General features: G+C 39.6%; 1 protein-coding gene across 1 annotated transcript in view; it reads right to left on the minus strand.

Annotated features, from left to right (window-relative positions):
• The window catches only part of TEC (tec protein tyrosine kinase), a 132,375-nt gene that overhangs the window by 24,510 nt on the left and 89,797 nt on the right, over positions 1-18,068 (minus strand). The window contains exons 3-8 of the mRNA XM_041726963.1: positions 10,563-10,667; positions 8,991-9,072; positions 8,194-8,322; positions 6,057-6,097; positions 4,764-4,939; positions 1,058-1,123 (exon numbers count right to left, since the gene is read on the minus strand). Coding sequence (XP_041582897.1) covers positions 1,058-1,123; positions 4,764-4,939; positions 6,057-6,097; positions 8,194-8,322; positions 8,991-9,072; positions 10,563-10,667 — 599 coding nt within the window. The remainder of the gene's footprint in view (positions 1-1,057; positions 1,124-4,763; positions 4,940-6,056; positions 6,098-8,193; positions 8,323-8,990; positions 9,073-10,562; positions 10,668-18,068) is intronic.

Consider the following 18,068-nt stretch of genomic DNA (forward strand, 5'->3'; position numbering starts at 1 on the left):
AGAATGACCACAAAAGTCTATTTGGTGTATTTTAGCCTCTTCTCATGCACTACTAGTGGGTATAAAAATAGTACGAAGGCAGCACGCTCAACTGCTGAGCCACCCAGGCATCCCAATGCATTAGGAGTCTTAACAAGTTCATAACTAGCCTTTAGCCCAGTCCATAAATTTTTAGAGATCAATTTAAAACAATAAGCAGAAAGAGGTTATCAAACACCACAATACCATACAAATAAGGAAATGGTTACACAAATTATTGCACATCCATGTGCCATGTGCCTGGTTGTATCTGCTAAGGCCTAGCACAGTGCCTCAGACATCCTAAGACCTCAGTAAATACTTGATGAATTTATGACTGAATGAAATATAATGCAGTTACGAAAATATTTTTGAAGATTATCTAATGGCATGAGGAAAATTCACATTCCATATACTGTGAAGTAGAATAAAGGAGATAGGACACATACACAGCATGATTCCATGCCGTAAAAAATTTGAAATGAAATTCTCATGTTAACAGAGGTCAACTCTAGTTGAGTTAGGGGTAATTTTTCTTATTGACATTTTTCATATTTTGAAACAATCTTAAAAACAGTACTCATATATTGTTATTATAGTTAGAAAAAAAGCAACAAACATTTTTTTTAAGATTTTTTAGTAATCTCTATACCTAATGCGGGGCTCAAACTCATAATGCCAAGATCAAGAGTCACATGTTCTACTGACTGATTCAGCCAGGTGCCCCCAAAACATGTTTTTTTTTTAAGGCTACTCTTGGAACTGTACTCTGATTTCTTGAATGAACAACAATCTGTATTTCAAAGTCAGCTAAACTTGATTTGTTTACAATCAGTTCAATTGTATTTGCCCGTGTAACTCCATTCATACACAGTTCCTTCAGGTAACATGTATTGCAGGAACTAATTCTCAGATCTTTTACCACTCTAGAAAACTGAGTTAATGGAAACTATCCATTAATCTCCCAAATGCCTTAAATAACTAGGAAAATGAAAACATATTTTGGTTCTCCACATTCACAAAACAACCATTTACTTACTCATATTGGTCTAAGTTGTTTGATTTCTTTCCTGTTACATAATTACTTGGGATATATCCTTCACTCCTGGAAAAAAAGGAAAATGCTTTAGGTAAACTGAAACTATTTTACTGAGAGGTTATTAAAAGAAAAAATATTGCTCTTATGAAACAGAGCATTATATTGCTTAAAGCTTTAAGTAAAACTAGTCAATTCCCAAGAATTCAATATATATATAGCATTTGATGCTTTACAAAGTATTTCCTCATTTGACCTTCCCTACAATTCTGAGGTAGGCAGGCACTACTGTCCCCCACTCCTGGTGGCCAAATCAAGGCTTAGAAAGATTAAGGGACTTTCTCCAGGTCCCAAAGCTAGCCAGTATTAGGGCCAGAACTTAAAATCTGAACTTGTGACTAGGTACGGAGCTCTTCTGAATATTCCATGATGCTTCTCTGGAATTTACAATCTCTTGGGATGTTTGAAAGAAATCACTATTTCAGAAACATTGAAGTATCAGATAAAAACACCCATTTTGCCAATACTCCAACAAGTGCATGTAGAACACTATTTCATAGAGGGTACATCAGCATCATTTGGGACACTTGCTAAAAAGACAATTCTTGAGTCACACCCTAAGAAAATTGAATGAGATGGTCAAGGAAACTTCAGTTTTATCCCAGATGACTATTACACACGTTAGAGTTGAAGAAGCCCTCATACTTGAAACTTGCTAGAGAAAAATCTCAAATGTTCAAATGAGGGCTCTTTTCACTTGATTGTGCAAATCATTTCACAATGCATACATACATCAAAATGTTACATTGTACACCTTATTGTACACCTTAAATACATGTAATTTTTATTTGTCAATCTTACTTCAATAAAACATAACATTTTAAAAAATTAAAAAAGAAGCAATCATAATAGGAAGAATCTTGGTTAACAGTCAAGATTTGTAGTATAAAAGACATACATGTATAAAATTTTAAAACTGAGTAAAATCCTTATAATCTTAAATTTGAATTAGAACTTTTAGTAAGAACTCATACACACACACACACACACACACACACACACGTACATATATGTAGCTCTGTTGTACTGAGAAAGGCCTAGAAACAATGACATTCTAGGAGTAATTAGAATCCTAGCAATCCAATTGTTGTCCAAACACTATCTCGCTAAAGAAAAGCCAGGATTCCTTGGGAAAATGGCACATTGAAGGTCTGGCCAGGCAAAATACAAGATGAACTTGAGCTGTCTCATTTTACCCAGAAAGAAAGGAAGCTAAGAAAGATCAAAGAGGTCCCAACCAAAACCAGCTATCACTGACCTAAGATGGGTCAATTCAAGCAAAAAAGAATAACGACCACAATGGTTGCAATATGCATCCATAATAATCCTTAAAACAATTATTGGTTACCACTGTTATCACTAGAGGAGGCTCAGTCATCAACTGATTATCATTCTGAAAATTGATAAAAGGAAAAAAATCAAACATTTTTCTTGCCTTTGTTGCACAAACTAAATAAACTGGTTGATGAGGCAGTTCTTTAGAGAGTTAACAAATGCAGACAGAATGACAAGAGTTAGAAAATTACCATTTTACAACCCCTAATGAAATAATGGATCCAAGCACTAATCACTAATGAATGCCAAAATCATTAGGTGAAACTCTGATGAAGAACTTTATCATCACCTGGACCACTGAGTCATCTTCACCTCATTAGAAGTGGGACAACCAGATATCAACTTCTAATGATTAAGCCTCTAGATTACAAGTTATAGGAAATAGAGGCAGAGACATAGTAAATGACACCATGTGAAAGCAATTAGCTTAATCTAGATTGTGGCTCATTTTGTAGGGTAAATGACCTGGTTTCATCAATAAGTCAAAAATGGGGGGAAAAAAAAGGATGGGAACTATTGTAGAATAAAAGACAAATCAGCCAAAGGCAATATGTGGACCTTATTTTCATCTTAATTAAACCAAATAAATATTTATTAGAGCTAGTGAAGGGGAAATGGAATTACATAATCAGTACCATCCTTAGACCTTGACCAGAAGGTCCCCTGCCATGACCTCACACTTTCAAGAGATGCTAAAGTCTGTGTTCTCTCAGCCCTCTTCTAGATCATCATCTGGGTAATGAAGAACCCCAAATTCTCTGTCCATTGCTAAGGCCAACGCAGACCTTTCCACCTTTCATACTCTGAAAAGCAAATTATGCCGGTTATGTGCAACTCCATCTAGCCCAAGTCCAGGGAGTGATCAAGCTGGGAAGTGGATTCTACAAGAGTTGTGGACAGAGCTTGGACATATGGCTGGGAGATCCACATGGTGCATGTGGGTTGGTGCTGGGGAAGAAGGGAACAGGGAAGGAAAGCACCCCAGAGAGCCAGCCCTCCATGCACAGTCACATTCAGGCATGGGACTCTAATTCAAACCTTGCTTCCTTGTCATTTGGAAGGTACATTTGTCAAGTGAAAGGATAAATATTTTATTTACCAGTTTGTTAGCCTGACTTAGGGTTTCAAAATATTTAGATATATGACATGCAGACTTTCATTTGTATTCTTCCCCCAATCCTGAAAATGTTAGGGGAAAATCTACAGGTGGTATTTATTTAATTATTATTAAGTATGATAATGACATAGCAGTTGTTTAAAAACATCTTTAGTAGTTAGACTTAGGGTTGAAATGACAGAATGATTTGAATTTACTTTTAAATACTCTAAAAAAAAATCACCAAAAAACAATTGGGAGGATTGGGAAATAAGTCCAGAAGTGAAGTGAGGAATAGAGAATTATAATTGGGGGATGCAGCAAGGAGGTGAGAAAGCAGATTTGGAGGGAGGGTATGCTCTGGCCAGAACAAAAAAAAATCCTCCTTTTTTCATCCACAGGAACTCAGAATTTAAACAGGATCCTATTTCAGAGATAGGCACAGGATATTGTTTCTTTAATGAAGCCTAAAAGATACCCCTCTCCTACATTTACCCATATTTACTCATCACTTACCAATGCTAAGGTTGAAACGACTGTTCCCTTAAATCCAAAATTATCTTGTACAAATAATGCTTGTTTTTAAGCATTTCTTTCTCTTTTTTAGATTTTTAGATTTATTTGAGAGAGAGCAAGGAGAGGGAAGAGCAGAGGGAGGGGAAAGAAACTCAGACTTCAGCTCAGTGGAGATCCTGATTCAGGGCTTGATCCCACCACCCTGGGATCATGACCTGAGCTGAAATCAAAAGTCAGACACTCAACAGACTGAGCCACCCAGAAGGTCCATTTTTAAGTGTCTTGCTTATATGTGTATATATGTATTTTTTACAAACACACACATGCACGTATATGCACACACATATACACATACACACATTCTCTATCTCAGAAAAATGTAAGATTACTTACCTCAGGTGAGAAAAACCTACAATGTCACTCCTCCAGGATCAAAATAATCGATTAAACATATAATGAATGAGAAAGAGACAAATGTAATACATTCTAATTTCTAGAAAGAAGTGGCTGATCCATTTACATTTATTGAGTCATGACTAAGAATACATTGTGTTACTGCAAAGTAATAACGTGTACTTTCATTTACCTTTGGCTGAACTAGTCTCATTACATAATAGTTACAGATGATCCTTTTCTCACTCAGCACTTAACTTCCAACCCAACCCACCCACTGCGTGTCATACACAGAGAGGAAACGCTTACCCGTATTTATCTCTTGCTCTCCACCAATGAACATCATTCTTTTCTAATATAATATACTCTTGTCCTCTCTCTAATCTGAGATCATGTGCCTCTGTTGCTTGGAAATCGTACATGGCTACGACGATTTCTTCACTATTATCCTCTTCTTCAGGTGGAATTGGTGGGGGAGGCCTTCGCTAAGGAAAGACAACAACATATGAAAATTTAGTCATTCTGTTTGAAACTGGGTGTGAAGTAAAACATTAAATGACTCACACACCACCAGAGAATAAAGCAGAAACCTCAAGTCTACCTAATATAATTTGGGGAACCCTCTCGTGACTTTGATGATATGGGTGCTACTGGGTTTCAGAATATAGGACATGAGTAAAAACCCTCTTTAAACATCAAAAAGCCTTTGTTCGGTGTCAGGGTAGCCCTCCCAGGACAGCAATGCACAGTATGTGAGTAGAAACCAGAGGCACAGTGGCTCAGCGATTTAGCGCGGCCTTCAGCCCAGGGTGTGATCCTGGAGACCTGGGATCGAGTTCCACGTTGGGCTCCCTGCATGGAGCCTGTGCCTGTGTCTCTGCCTCTCTGTGTGTGTCTCTCATGAATAAATAAATAAAATCTTTAAAAAAAAAAAAAAGAAAGAAAAGAAAAGAAACCAGAGGACTAAAGGTAGACCTACCATTCAAATGGCCTGCAAAGGGGAAAAGGTACACTGGAAAATGAGTCTTTCATCAGGTCTCCTCTCAATCAGAGCAGTCTGCATATCTTTGTGCCTACTATGTGCAAGACATGCACTTAGTACCTAACACACTTTTTCTCATTTATTCTTAATATTGATGCTACGAAACAGAGCATATAATTCCCATTTTACAACTGAGGAAATAGTGGTTTAAGTAATCCACCCAGAGTCACTCGTACCACATCACATTGGATCAGGTGCTATCTGGGTCCCAAGTACATGTGTTTCCAACCCTCCCCCACTCTTCAAAGGCATATCATTAAATCACTGAAGTCACTTCTTTGTCATAATACTGTGGTCTTACAACTGAAATATTCCTTTGAAGTCCCACACCTCTTCTACAATTCCCGAGGTCAAAATACAAGCAAAATGAAGAGAGGGCTCCAATGATAATCTCTGATATAATTAAGTTAATATTATTTGATACCAAAAAAAAATCAACAAATCCTTAGTATATCTGTTTCTGATATGATATGTGGGGGAAAAGGGGCAGAATCATGTGAATGAGCATAAACTTAATTTATTCAAGCTGCAAATACTTCCAAAAGGTGAAGACCACCTACCTTCTTTGTTTCTGGTGCTGGAGGTAGTGCTTTTTTTATACCTGAAAATGACAACAACAAAAGTAGGTTAAAATGCCAGCTACCAATGACTGAGAGTTTTAACAAAAAAATGAAAATGAACACATAGACAAGAAATCGACTTGGAATCTCTCACTCTGGTGCACGTTGCTTGTATCACTATTTCAGAGAAGAATTTAAAATGCTATAAGCTTGTCTGTTTTCTGCCTTCCTGAATGGGCTAAATGCCAGAGGGATCAGGGCACCATTCTATTCTTGGTAAACAAGTGAGACTGCGACAAACTAAAAAGCTTCTACTCGGCAATGGAAACCATCAACAAAATGAAAAGGCAACTTAGAGAGGAAGAGAAAATACTTGTAAACCACATATCTGATACAGGGTTAATATCCAAAATATACAAGGAACTCATGTAACTCAATAGCCAGAAAACTCAAGTAACTCAATTAAAAATGTTGCAAAGGGCCTGAATAGCTATTTTTCCAAAGAAGACATTCAGATGGCCAAGAGGTACAGTAAGAGGTGCTCACTGTCTGTCATTCATCATCAGGGAAATGCAAATCAAAACCACAATGGAATGTCACCTCAAACCTATCAAAACAACTACTATCAAAAATACAGGAGGTAAAAATTGCTAGGAAGGTGTGGAGAAAAGGGAAGCCCCGTGCACTCTTGCTAGAATGCAACCACTATGGAATACAGTACGGTGGCGCCTCAAGAAATTAAAAATAGAGTATCATATGACTCAGCAATCCCACTCTGGGTATATACACAAAGTGAAGGAAAGCAGTAACTTGAAAAGATATTTGCATTTCCATATTCATAGTAGTATTATTCACAATAGCCAAGGTATGAAAACAACCTAAATGTCCAACAACAGATGAATGGATAAAGAAAATGTGCATGTGTGTGTGTGATGGAATGCTGCCCAGCCTTTAAAAAGAAGGAAATCCTGCCATTTGCAACAGCATGGAGGGCATATATTAAATGGATAGGCCAAACAGAAAAAAAAAAAAGACAAATATATAGTATCACTTACATGTGGGATTAAAAAAAAAAAGTCAAACTCATAGTAACAGAGAGTAGAAAAAGTGGTTGTCAGGAGATTGGCGATGAGGGAAGGGAAATAGAGATGTTGGTAGAGGGCACAAAGTTTCACTTTTAAGTTGAATCAGGTCTGAGGGTCTAATGCATAACTTGGTGACTCGAGTTGACAACACTGTAGTGTGTAACTGAAATGTACTAAGAGAGTAGAACTTAAATATTCTCACACATACACACAAAAAGGTAAAAACACGTAAGGTAATGGATGTCATAACTAACTCCATGGAAGAGTTCTTTCACGACACATAAGTATACCAAATCATCACACTGTACACTTTAAATAGCTTGTAATTTTATTTGCCAATTAGACCTTAATAAAGCTGGGGGGGGGGGGGAGGGAAGCTGCTGATGGTGCCACACTAGGTTCACACTTTAATAGGGTCGCTTTGAGCAGGCTTCCATATTGTGATAAAAGCTCTAGGGGCACCTGGGTGGCTCAGTCAGTGAAGGGGCTGCCTTCAGCTTAGGTCATGATCCCAGGGTCCTGGAATCAAGCCCTGCACTGGGGCTCAGCGGGGAGCCTGCTTCTCCCTCTCCCCCTACTTGTGTTCTCACTCACTCTGCATACTCTCCAATCAATCAATCAATCAATCAATCAATCTCTTGAAAACAGACCTTTTGATTCCATGGAGACAGCCCCACTGCTAAATAAACATAATTATTCATACAAAATACACCCACTGGGGATCCCTAGGTGGCTCAGAGGTTTAGCGCCTGCCTTTGGCCCAGGGTGTGGTCCTGGAGACCCAGGATCGAGTCCCACGTCAGGCTCCCCACATGGAGCCAGCTTCTCCCTCTTCCTGTCTCTGCTTCTCTCTCTTTCTCTGTATCTCTCATGAATAAATAAATAAAATCTTTAAAAAAAAAAAAAAACACCCACCCTACACTTACACGGTGCTATAAGGTGTAAAGGTCATAGTTAACCAACATCAAAATCAAAACCAAGCCACTTTCACACTATACCAATGGTATGTATATCCTGCACACATATAATTACAAAATAAAATAAATACTTACTACTCTCAAAAAGATTATATTTTTCACATCCAGGGGCTAATTTTTCAGTTTGTCTGCAACACTGATAACTTCCATCTGCCCAGAATTTAGGATGATATTTAATCATGATATTATTGTTGTTCTTTATTTCTGTAATTCACAGACACATTAAATGATTAGTGATGTAAAAACAGAAATGACAGAATGTTTTGTACATAACACTGTCGATCATTCTCGATTTCTCAGATGCTACATTTATTATGAAAACACCTCATACCATTATACAGCCCCGCATGCAGAAAATCTCTATGCTTCTCTTTGACCTTCTTATTTTCACAAAGCTCCCTGTTAGCAGAAGTGACCTCTGCTCTACCATGATGAATAAACACAAAAGTCAGCCCACACCATTCTGTTCAGCAGAAGAAGGGATGGGGCCTGCCCAGTGCAAATCACCCATTTAGACCCTCTACACGCAAGTCAATTCATCCACACTAAACACTGACTACATAGGCAATTTCTTAGAAAATAAAATCCTATTATCTTAACAGCCCAGGGCTTTCTCATCTTTAAATGTATTAGACATTAAATGAAAGCAGGCATTTTTTGGAAGCAATGTGTATACCCCTAGAAAGAACCAGATTATAAAAAAAGGAGGTTGTCTTCAACATGGATCAAAGTTGCAGGATGTCCTCAAGAGAAACACTTATTATGGATTAAAAGATTATAAATGTAAGATACATTAGCTGTATTTCTCTTTTAGTGGTAACAATGCTATATCCTAAAATTATGTGCAGTTATTACTTCATTATGAGTTTTACCTTCTTTTAACTTCTTCACCCACCGGTCCCTGCTTTGTGCACTAGGTGCAAAAACGTAGAGTGTGTTGGCATCGTGAACCACCTAAAATAAAACAAACGATGGGATAGGTGAGAAATACTTCGACACAGCACTACTATGTAGCGCAGAGCCCTTGGAACCAAAGGCATCCATAAATGATTCTGAAGTGATCAAATACAAGTGACTTACCTCAGATCCAGAGAACCTACCTTCCCTTCTTACAAAAGCTATCTATTCTTCGTGTCTAGATCAAGTGGGAAACACATTTTACAAGGGACTGTGTTTTTATAGAAAAAATAATATATAGAGGCAAAGAAGCTTCACTAATCTTATTTCTTATAATCTAATTAACTGAAGATCCTCAAGTTTGATGTAGCCTGGCATTATTCTAATCTTGTATTTTTCTGAATAATATTTTACTCGAATGGACTACTCTTTCAGCATCACTGCTATACCTCCCTTTTGCCACTATAAATAATGGCAGTAGCTAACTTTATTAAACACTATCCTGACTCTATACTATGTGCTTTATAGGCATTAACACAATTAATCCTACCAGTGAGGCATCAGTATTTACATTTTACAGAGGAGGAGACTAAAGCTGCCCCCCAGACCTTCCACTGCTGTCTAAATCCAGGCACCATTCATGTACAATACACTGCACAGGGTGCCCCCTAATGTTGTGCTACTTAATCTGGTCCATCTCATCTGGCTAGTAATCCAGAAAACCAGGATCCTGACTGCACAGCCCACTCTGTGAACCACAGTACCTCTTTTAGAGGTAACTCCTGATGCGAAAGTCAAGTCTTATTCTTAATATATATTTTTTTAATATTAGTAATAAAATTCAGCCTGGGAAACTAACCCCCACATTTTGTCTTTGGTCTGTCACTTTACGCTTGATCACAGTCACAAGGCAGGAGCACCCTGACTGGCTAACAAGAAATACAAGGCTAGAAACCCCCTCCCTTCTGACACAGAAAGACAAATACTACATGATCTCACTCTAGGTGGAATCTAAAATAGTCAAATTCATAGACGCAGAGTGGTGGTTTTCAGGGACGGGGAGGAGGGGTAAATAGGGAGATGTTGGCCAGAGCATACAAAGTTCCAGTTAAGCAACACGAATGAGTTCTAGAAATCTAATGTACAGCATGGTGACTACCGTTAATGGTACTGTATTGCATATCTGGAATCTGCTAAGAGGGTAGGTCTCAAGTGCTCACACACAGGAAGGAAGGAAGGAAGGAAGGAAGGAAGGAAGGAAGGAAGGAAGGAAGGAAGGGTAAGTATGTAAAGTGATGGATATGTTAATTAGCTCAACTGTGATCATTTCACAATGGATACATATATCAAAACATCAAGTTGTACACCTTAAATATATACAATTCCTATCTGTCAATTGTACCTCACTAAAGCTGAACAAAAAAATGTTTTTAATCAACCAACAAAGCGATGGCAGGAAACTATAATGTCAAATAGTAAGCATGACTAAAAGCCCAGAATTACACTGTGGCAAAAAAAAAATTTAAAAAAATAACATGTCAGCTCACCTGAAATGGGTATTTATTTTGGCAGGGAATAACAACATCATCATTCTTCACTATTTCCACACACTTGATTTTTGAAACATCAATAAATCCCTTCCTGTATTTTTTCTGTTAAAAGAAAAAAACAGAACTACTGCAATCATAACATCTAAGAAAAAATGTTATTAATAGAAATGTTTGTTAATGAAGTCATGGATTCAAAATATTACAATTTTCTCATTAATTACCTAAATCATGTCTCCATTTATTGTAAAACTGTTCAAAATACTAACATTGTCAGAACTGTAACAAAAGAGATTATTTTTTTTAAAAAAAAGCGATTATTTTCATTTATTTCTAAAGATTAAATTTTCCTATCCTTGCCCCCCAAACACTCTAGAACACAGGAATGGACTCCTTTTTGTCACCTTCCCCTCTTAATTCAATGCCTTGATGACAGCACTCCATCCCCACTCCCCCTGCAACACTGAAGACCAAACCAAGCAAAACTCCAGGTACTTGCGGGGGCACCTGGGTGGCTCAGTTGGTTGCATGCCTGACTCTCGGTTTTGGCTCAGGTAGAGATTTCATGGGTGTGATCTCAGGACTGTGAGGTCAGGCCCTACCCTTGGGCTCCATGCGCAGTGTGGAGTCTACATGAGAGTCTCTCCCTCTCCCTCTGCCGCTCCCCCCGCAACCCACATTCTCTCTCTCTCTCTCTCTCACTTGCTCTCTCTCAAATAAATAAATTAAAATAATAGGGATGCCTGGGTGGCTCAGCAGTTGAACATCTGCCTTTGGCTCAGGGTGTGATCCCGGGGTCCTGGGATGGAGTCCCACATCAGGCTCCCCGCAGGGAGCCTGCTTCTCCCTCTGCCTGTCTCTCTCTCTCTCTCTGTCTCTGTGTCTGTGTGTGTGTGTGTGTGTGTCTCATGAATACATAAAATCTAAATTAATTAATTAATTAACATAATAATAAATCTTAAAGAAAAAAAAACTCCAGGTACTTGATCACAGATGCAAATTCTAACTAGTTACATCTCCTGCAACACACAGAACTCAGGAGGATGTGAGGTGGACCTGGGGTATTCACAAAGAACTTCCATTCAGATTCTATTGTTGGATGTTCTACTTTACTTCTCTATTGCCCTCTTTCTGCTCACTGCAATTCTACCTCCATCAAATAACTAAGGACATATCAAGACCTCCCTCCACCATTAAGCATAGTAATTTCACACCAGAGAATTTATCAAAGGGAAAAAAATCCATAAGGATACATACTAGCATGTGCAAACATAAGTTGATAAAATACACCCATTAAAATCACATTACAAACACAATGTAGAAATAAAAAATGTTTACTGCACAATAGTAACTGATGTATTATACACACACACACACACACACACACACACAAACTGTATAAAGACTAAAGTTACCTTTGGGAAGAGGGCAGTAGATATTCACATGATAAAGAATAGAAGGAAAAGTAGAGAAAGGAAGATCCCTGTAATATTTGGGGTAACCCAACCACCCCCTGGCACTAGTCATTCAAAATTGTTTCATTGAATATTCTAAAATTGTCCTCTGGTCACAACCTTTGGGCCCCCTATCTGGCTCCCAGGAACCTGCTCTGGCTGGTCACCCTAAGACTTTCAGAGCTTCCCACTCTCCCAGACCACCAGCTCCCATCTGACTGACTAGACGATTCCAGAGGTCATTTCATCATTTCATCTTTCTCTCTCTTTCCTCCCTCCCCCACTCCCTGCACAAATCCCATATATCTCTTGACTATTTTATCAGTGCCTAGTTCTACCCACACCGTCCTTATTCCTTCACACCTGATTGCAGAAGGTCAATGATAATCCTAATTTTCTTTTCTATGCTTACCCAGGCCCTCAGTGCTGCTCCTCATCTCCTTTGTCTATCTCTAGCGAGAGAACCTGGTGGCCTCCATGGAGAACACCAGTCTTATCAGAACTACAAACCCTTCCCATTCCCTTTGTCCCAGCAGATGAACTCCCTCACTGCTTTATGGGGAAGAGAGCAGCCATCCCACAAGTACATCCTCCAACTTCTTTCATCTGGAGATCAAAAGCATTCTAAGATTTATCTTTTTTTTTTTTCTCTCTCTCTCTCTCTCTTCTCTTTTATCCTGTCTCTTGGAGAAGTTAAGGAAACTGCAGCTCAGACCAACTAAATATATTACCCAAGAACCCCAGCGGACTCCAAAGCCTACTGGGCCCTAGCATATCCCAACTGCAAACAAGTAACAGCACGAATGGAGCCAAGTCCCCAGGGAAGGGCAACAAGGATTCTGAGCATGGACCAAGCTTCAGCCAGGGTAGAGAGAGGAACATTCTCCCAGCTGTGCTTTTCTGAGGAACTTCCTTCTACCTATAGACACATTTGGGCCTCCCATCCATACCAAGAACCCTTCTTCTGGCCCTGCTATCGCCCTCACTTTTCTCTTCCCTTTCTGAAATAGAAGACGACTACACCCTTAGCCTTCATTTCCTTCCTGCCCACTCCTCCTCCTTAGCCACTCACAATCTACCTCCCACCTCACCACAGCCTGCTAAGCCGGTCTCAAACACATCACCAGTGATCAAACCCAACAGCCTTTGCTTGACTGTCACCCACTCACATGAGGTCTTTGAAAGTGCCACCACTCTATTCTCCCTGAGTGGCCTTGACTTTGAGTCATCCTAGGTTTTCTTACTCTCTCTTTCCTTCTGTTTCCCACATGACAATACCTGTCCTGTGTCAGCAACTGTGTCAAGGAATACACAGCCTGAGGGGAGCTCACTTCCTGGGCCTGTAGCTCAAATATTATGCCATTTAGTCCTCACAAACTCTGTGAGGGAACTATTACTAGACGCATTTTACAGAGGGAAGGAACTAAAATGAAGTAACTTGCCCAAGAAAGACAGTATTGAGTATACTATGTTGTAAGTACTATATATAAAAATGATGCACAAAAAAAAAAAAAAAACGCGCATGGACACAGAGGAGCTGGAGCTGAAAGGCCAATTCTGGAAGAGAAATGCTGATACGACAGGGAGTGACTGAACAGCACATGACAAGGAAGGAGTAAACAGCACCTATGAAGAAAAACATAATCTAGAATGACCTCAGCTGCCTCATATGGAAAACAGGAATAATAGCAGCTAGGAGAATTAAATGACTTAGTATTTACCAAGTGCTTAGAATCGTGTCTGGCTTAGAATATGATGTCTGTAAGTTTGCTACAGGAAATAAGTAAGTAGCAAAAAAAGGCCAGCGTGGCTGAAGTACAGGGTGCATGAGGCAGCATGGAAGGTGAGCAGGCCTGGTTTGTGAAAAACCTGAGACATGGCGTTAAGAGGTCTGGTCCAACAGGGCCACCCACCCTGCTCCTGGGGCCTGTGCCGGGCAATGGGGTGGAAGAAATTGCCAGAGCATCATCCTCCTATTAACAAATCACATGTGTTCACTGTAGAAACCTTAGAAAATACTAACAGCCTGAAGAAAATCAAACGGCCCTTAGTCTCCCAACCCTGGAGAAAATCACTGTTGACATCATGGTGTTTTTCCCGACATTGCTCTCAGGGGTCATTTATCACCTGACAGCCTCTTCACCCTTGGGCAGCAGGCTATATATGGTCTGTTTCTGAGATACTCATCTCCACCCACCACCTGCCCTTGCAACTAAACACAGCTGTTAAATGCAGATCAATCTATACCAGAAAATTTAGGATGGCCTGTATATTGGGTTGACTTATGCCCCCTAAATTCATGTTCTGTGATATACAATCTATTCATGTACTGTACTAATATTGGGATTTGCAGATAAAGGTTCAAATGTAAGCTGCTCATCCATGATTTTAACTACCGCTCCAGCAAACCCTGATCAGACACCAAGCATGACATTGTGTGCTGGAGCTTCAAAGTTACGGAAGGAGGTTGAGGGTCTCCCTAAGAGAGGAGGGTGAAATATATATTAATATACTGGGTGAAAGGAGAAGAGACAAATGATTCATATCAAATAATGACAAACCCATGTGAACTCATGTGTTATGGAGTGGGCCAGTGATTGGGCCAAGAGAAGTTGGAGAAGTTTCAGGGGGGAAGTATCACTTTGATTTGGTTTCTAAAGGATAAGTAGGAATTTTCCTGTAGAGAAAGTAGAGGGGGAAAAAAAAACTTCAGGCAGAAGCAAAAAAGCACTCATTTAGGGAACAGAAAAAAATTCATCGTGGCTCAGGGTGGTTGAGGGGAAGTGTAGGAAACGACACCAAAAAGGTTATTTAAGACCAAATTAGTAAGATGCCTACATGACCAGCCAGATTTAGGAGTCTGGAATCAAGAATGCTGTGCTGAGGTTTGTTTTTGAAATGGCAAACGCTAATGGCAAAGTGACAAATGGATGGAGACAGGGAGGCTAGCCAGGAGCCTGCTGTGGCAGTTCAGGTGACAGATGATGAGGTCACGAACCCAGTCAATGGTAATAAATCGGGTGAGGAAAGCAGGGACACCCGAGCATTAGAAGAGAGAGTCCACAAAACTCTGGCATCAATTAAGTGTGAAGATTAAGTGAGAGGAAGGAGGCAGGAAACCTCAGGGATTTTGAGCCCGAGTGACCAGTAGACACCAACACCATGAACCACCACAAGGAACACAGAAGAGTCAGATTTGAGACAACGCTGGGACGTGTTGTCTGAGTTGACTATTGGACAGCCCACTGGAAATGTTTGGAGGGAATTGAAAATATGAGGCTCGTACTCAGCAATGCTTATCAAAATCTCTACAGTAAAGAGAATTCTCAACACATATGTTGTATATATAGCAGAACCTTTTTCTAGTCACACCTCAGGGAACCCTGGGAGGTTAGGTAAGGTTGAGGAAGAAAAGGTTTGGAAGGATTAGGAGACCTGCCTTAGGGAACCCTAAGAGTTACTGAAAGAGCCATGTGCCTGCCCTCTTAACACCTGGTCTTCACACTCTGGTGAACCAGAGTTTACACTGAGAAGAGACATATAACAGATTTTTTTCTCCATTCAGACTATTTATCACTGCTTCGTGATTACTGAAGTATGCTATACAGTATTGTTACTATTATGGCCCAAGGAGAAATACCCAAGGTCGCTACAAGTTTCGTGAGAAGTTTCCCTTTTATTTCTATACCCTTCATGCTGCCCAGATTGAAAATCACGATTAAGCCAACATGTCACCTTACTCATGTTTGAATCATGCAAGCTGAAAAATCTACCTGGCACTTAGCAGATGTTCATTAAACGTGTGTGCTGAGCTAGTGTGCAAAGAAGTCTGCATGACACTGTGTGTGTGTGTGTATGTGTGTGTATAACACAGGATATATATATCTCCTCTCTTGCGTGCATATCCTCTATATACTTTACCAAGCTTGAGAATGAGTGTGTGTGTGTATGTGTGTGTATAACACAGGATATATATATCTCCTCTCTTGCGTGCATATCCTCTATATACTTTACCAAGCTTGAGAATGAGTTATGTAATAGCCATTTTACACATTTCTAAACTAGCACAAGTGGGGAAACTAGATCTAGAGATGAACTATAACTTGCTTCAAACTATGCATCAACTGAATGCCAGAACTAGGAGGTAAATGCAAGAGATCCTGTCCCCCAGCCAGTCTTTTTTTTTTCCCCCCAGCCAGTCTTAAAGGTATTCTGTTTCCCTCTAATTTCCAGAACACTCAGTATTTTAAGAATATCAATCCTAACTTAGTGAAATGACATTTTTTTAAATGTATGCCAGCATCCAGGGCTGGCTCCAGGTAAATTTGGGAAGTCAGCCATTTATCTTCAGGACACCCTTTGTCCTCCCTACTCCCCAGGCATTCAAGTCCCCATTAGGCACAGTGAAATACCCAACCAAAAATGTCCTCCCATCTTACAAATGATCCCTCCTCTTTTCCCATCACAGCTTTTATTCCTAATGGGGCTATTCTCAGCTGCATGCCACAGAAGAAATGTGCTGGATGAATCACTCTCACATTGCCATAGGATCTCAGGAAGAGGGCACGAGCTATGGAAACAGGGAGACCCTGAGAGCGGGCTCTGCTTTGCCACTTAGAAGCCGTATGGCCTAGGGCAAACTCTGTCCCTCTCTCTCAGTTCCCCTGTCTGTAGGAAGAGGACACTACTATTCACTTTGCTAAGCTTTTAGCAGGAATAAAGTTAATGCACATAGGTGCTTAGTACAGAGTATGGCATATGAAGTCATTCCCCTAAATGCAGCATTTGCTATTAATTAGTTTTCACAACAACTCTGGGAAGTTGTTATGAAACTATGAGCAGTTACAAGATTGGCTAAGAGGTGAGCCACAACTGAACCCAGAGCTCTCAAAAACAAGAATGCGTTTACTTGACTCCAGGTCTCTCAAGCTAGAATATTTTTGGACTCATGATAAAAATTAAAATTATGTCAAAATCTAACAATTGTGGAGCACTCACTATGAATCAGGCACTTGTTAACCTCTTCACAGCGATGATTCAATGAATTTTCACAGCATTATTTGAGAACTGTTGTCACCGCATTTAACAGATGAAGAAATCAAGATTTAAAGGGCATAATTGCCAAAAGTCACACAATGAACCAGGATTTGAACTCTTGTTTAATTTCTCATCTTGTCACACATACTTGAGTAACTTGATATCACTTTACTAACTACACACATAAAATAAGTGGAAATTTCTTATGCTTATGGCTCTCAATGCCTTTAAGACCAAAGCTAGTTCATAAATTAAATACAAACAAAACTACACAAAAAAATAAGATTTAAATTGCCATTACTTGAATGTGATGCATGGATGTTTGCTGGAGTTGAATTTCTGTCCCAAAGCCAGTTCTTTTGGCATCTACAAGCTTGCATTACTATAGCCTGTGTGACAACCACCTCCACCCTTTCTCTCAATTTCAACTACCGGAACCTCTGCTTATACACATGCTGCCATCCTGGCATTAGGCCTCCATTTGGCACTACTAAATTGCTTAGTGTTCAATCAGCCACTGTTTCTTTCTCAATAGGCCACAACAATTAAAACATCATAAATACAAACCCAAAGATGGGCTGCTGACATGGCATATTCAGTGACAAGGAACTACCCAAAAAATACAGACAAAAAATGTAGACAAAATACAGACAAAAAAATTTTTTATATATGTGTGTGTGTGTGTGTATATATATATATATACACACACACACACGCACACACATCTATTATATTGCTGGGGGAGTTGTATAAAATATTGCCATCAAATTAAGAAAACAAAATTTTAAATTCCTAGAACCTGCAGTCCTCAGCAGATGGGTAGCACGAAAGCTGCTGTTAGCACTCACTGCATTCCATCAGGAGGGTGCTTTCATTTAGCCACATTCATCAAAGACAGGTTTGGCTTCCCCCTACCACCCGCAAGGCACAGATACCGAAGAACCATGATGGAGATGAACAAGTACAGAATCTCTTGGTTTTAAGGTGTTTACAATCAGACATTTGCTAAAGGTCA

The sequence above is a fragment of the Vulpes lagopus genome, chromosome 12 (genome assembly GCF_018345385.1).
Source record: "Vulpes lagopus strain Blue_001 chromosome 12, ASM1834538v1, whole genome shotgun sequence".
NCBI classification, from domain to species: Eukaryota; Metazoa; Chordata; class Mammalia; order Carnivora; family Canidae; genus Vulpes; species Vulpes lagopus.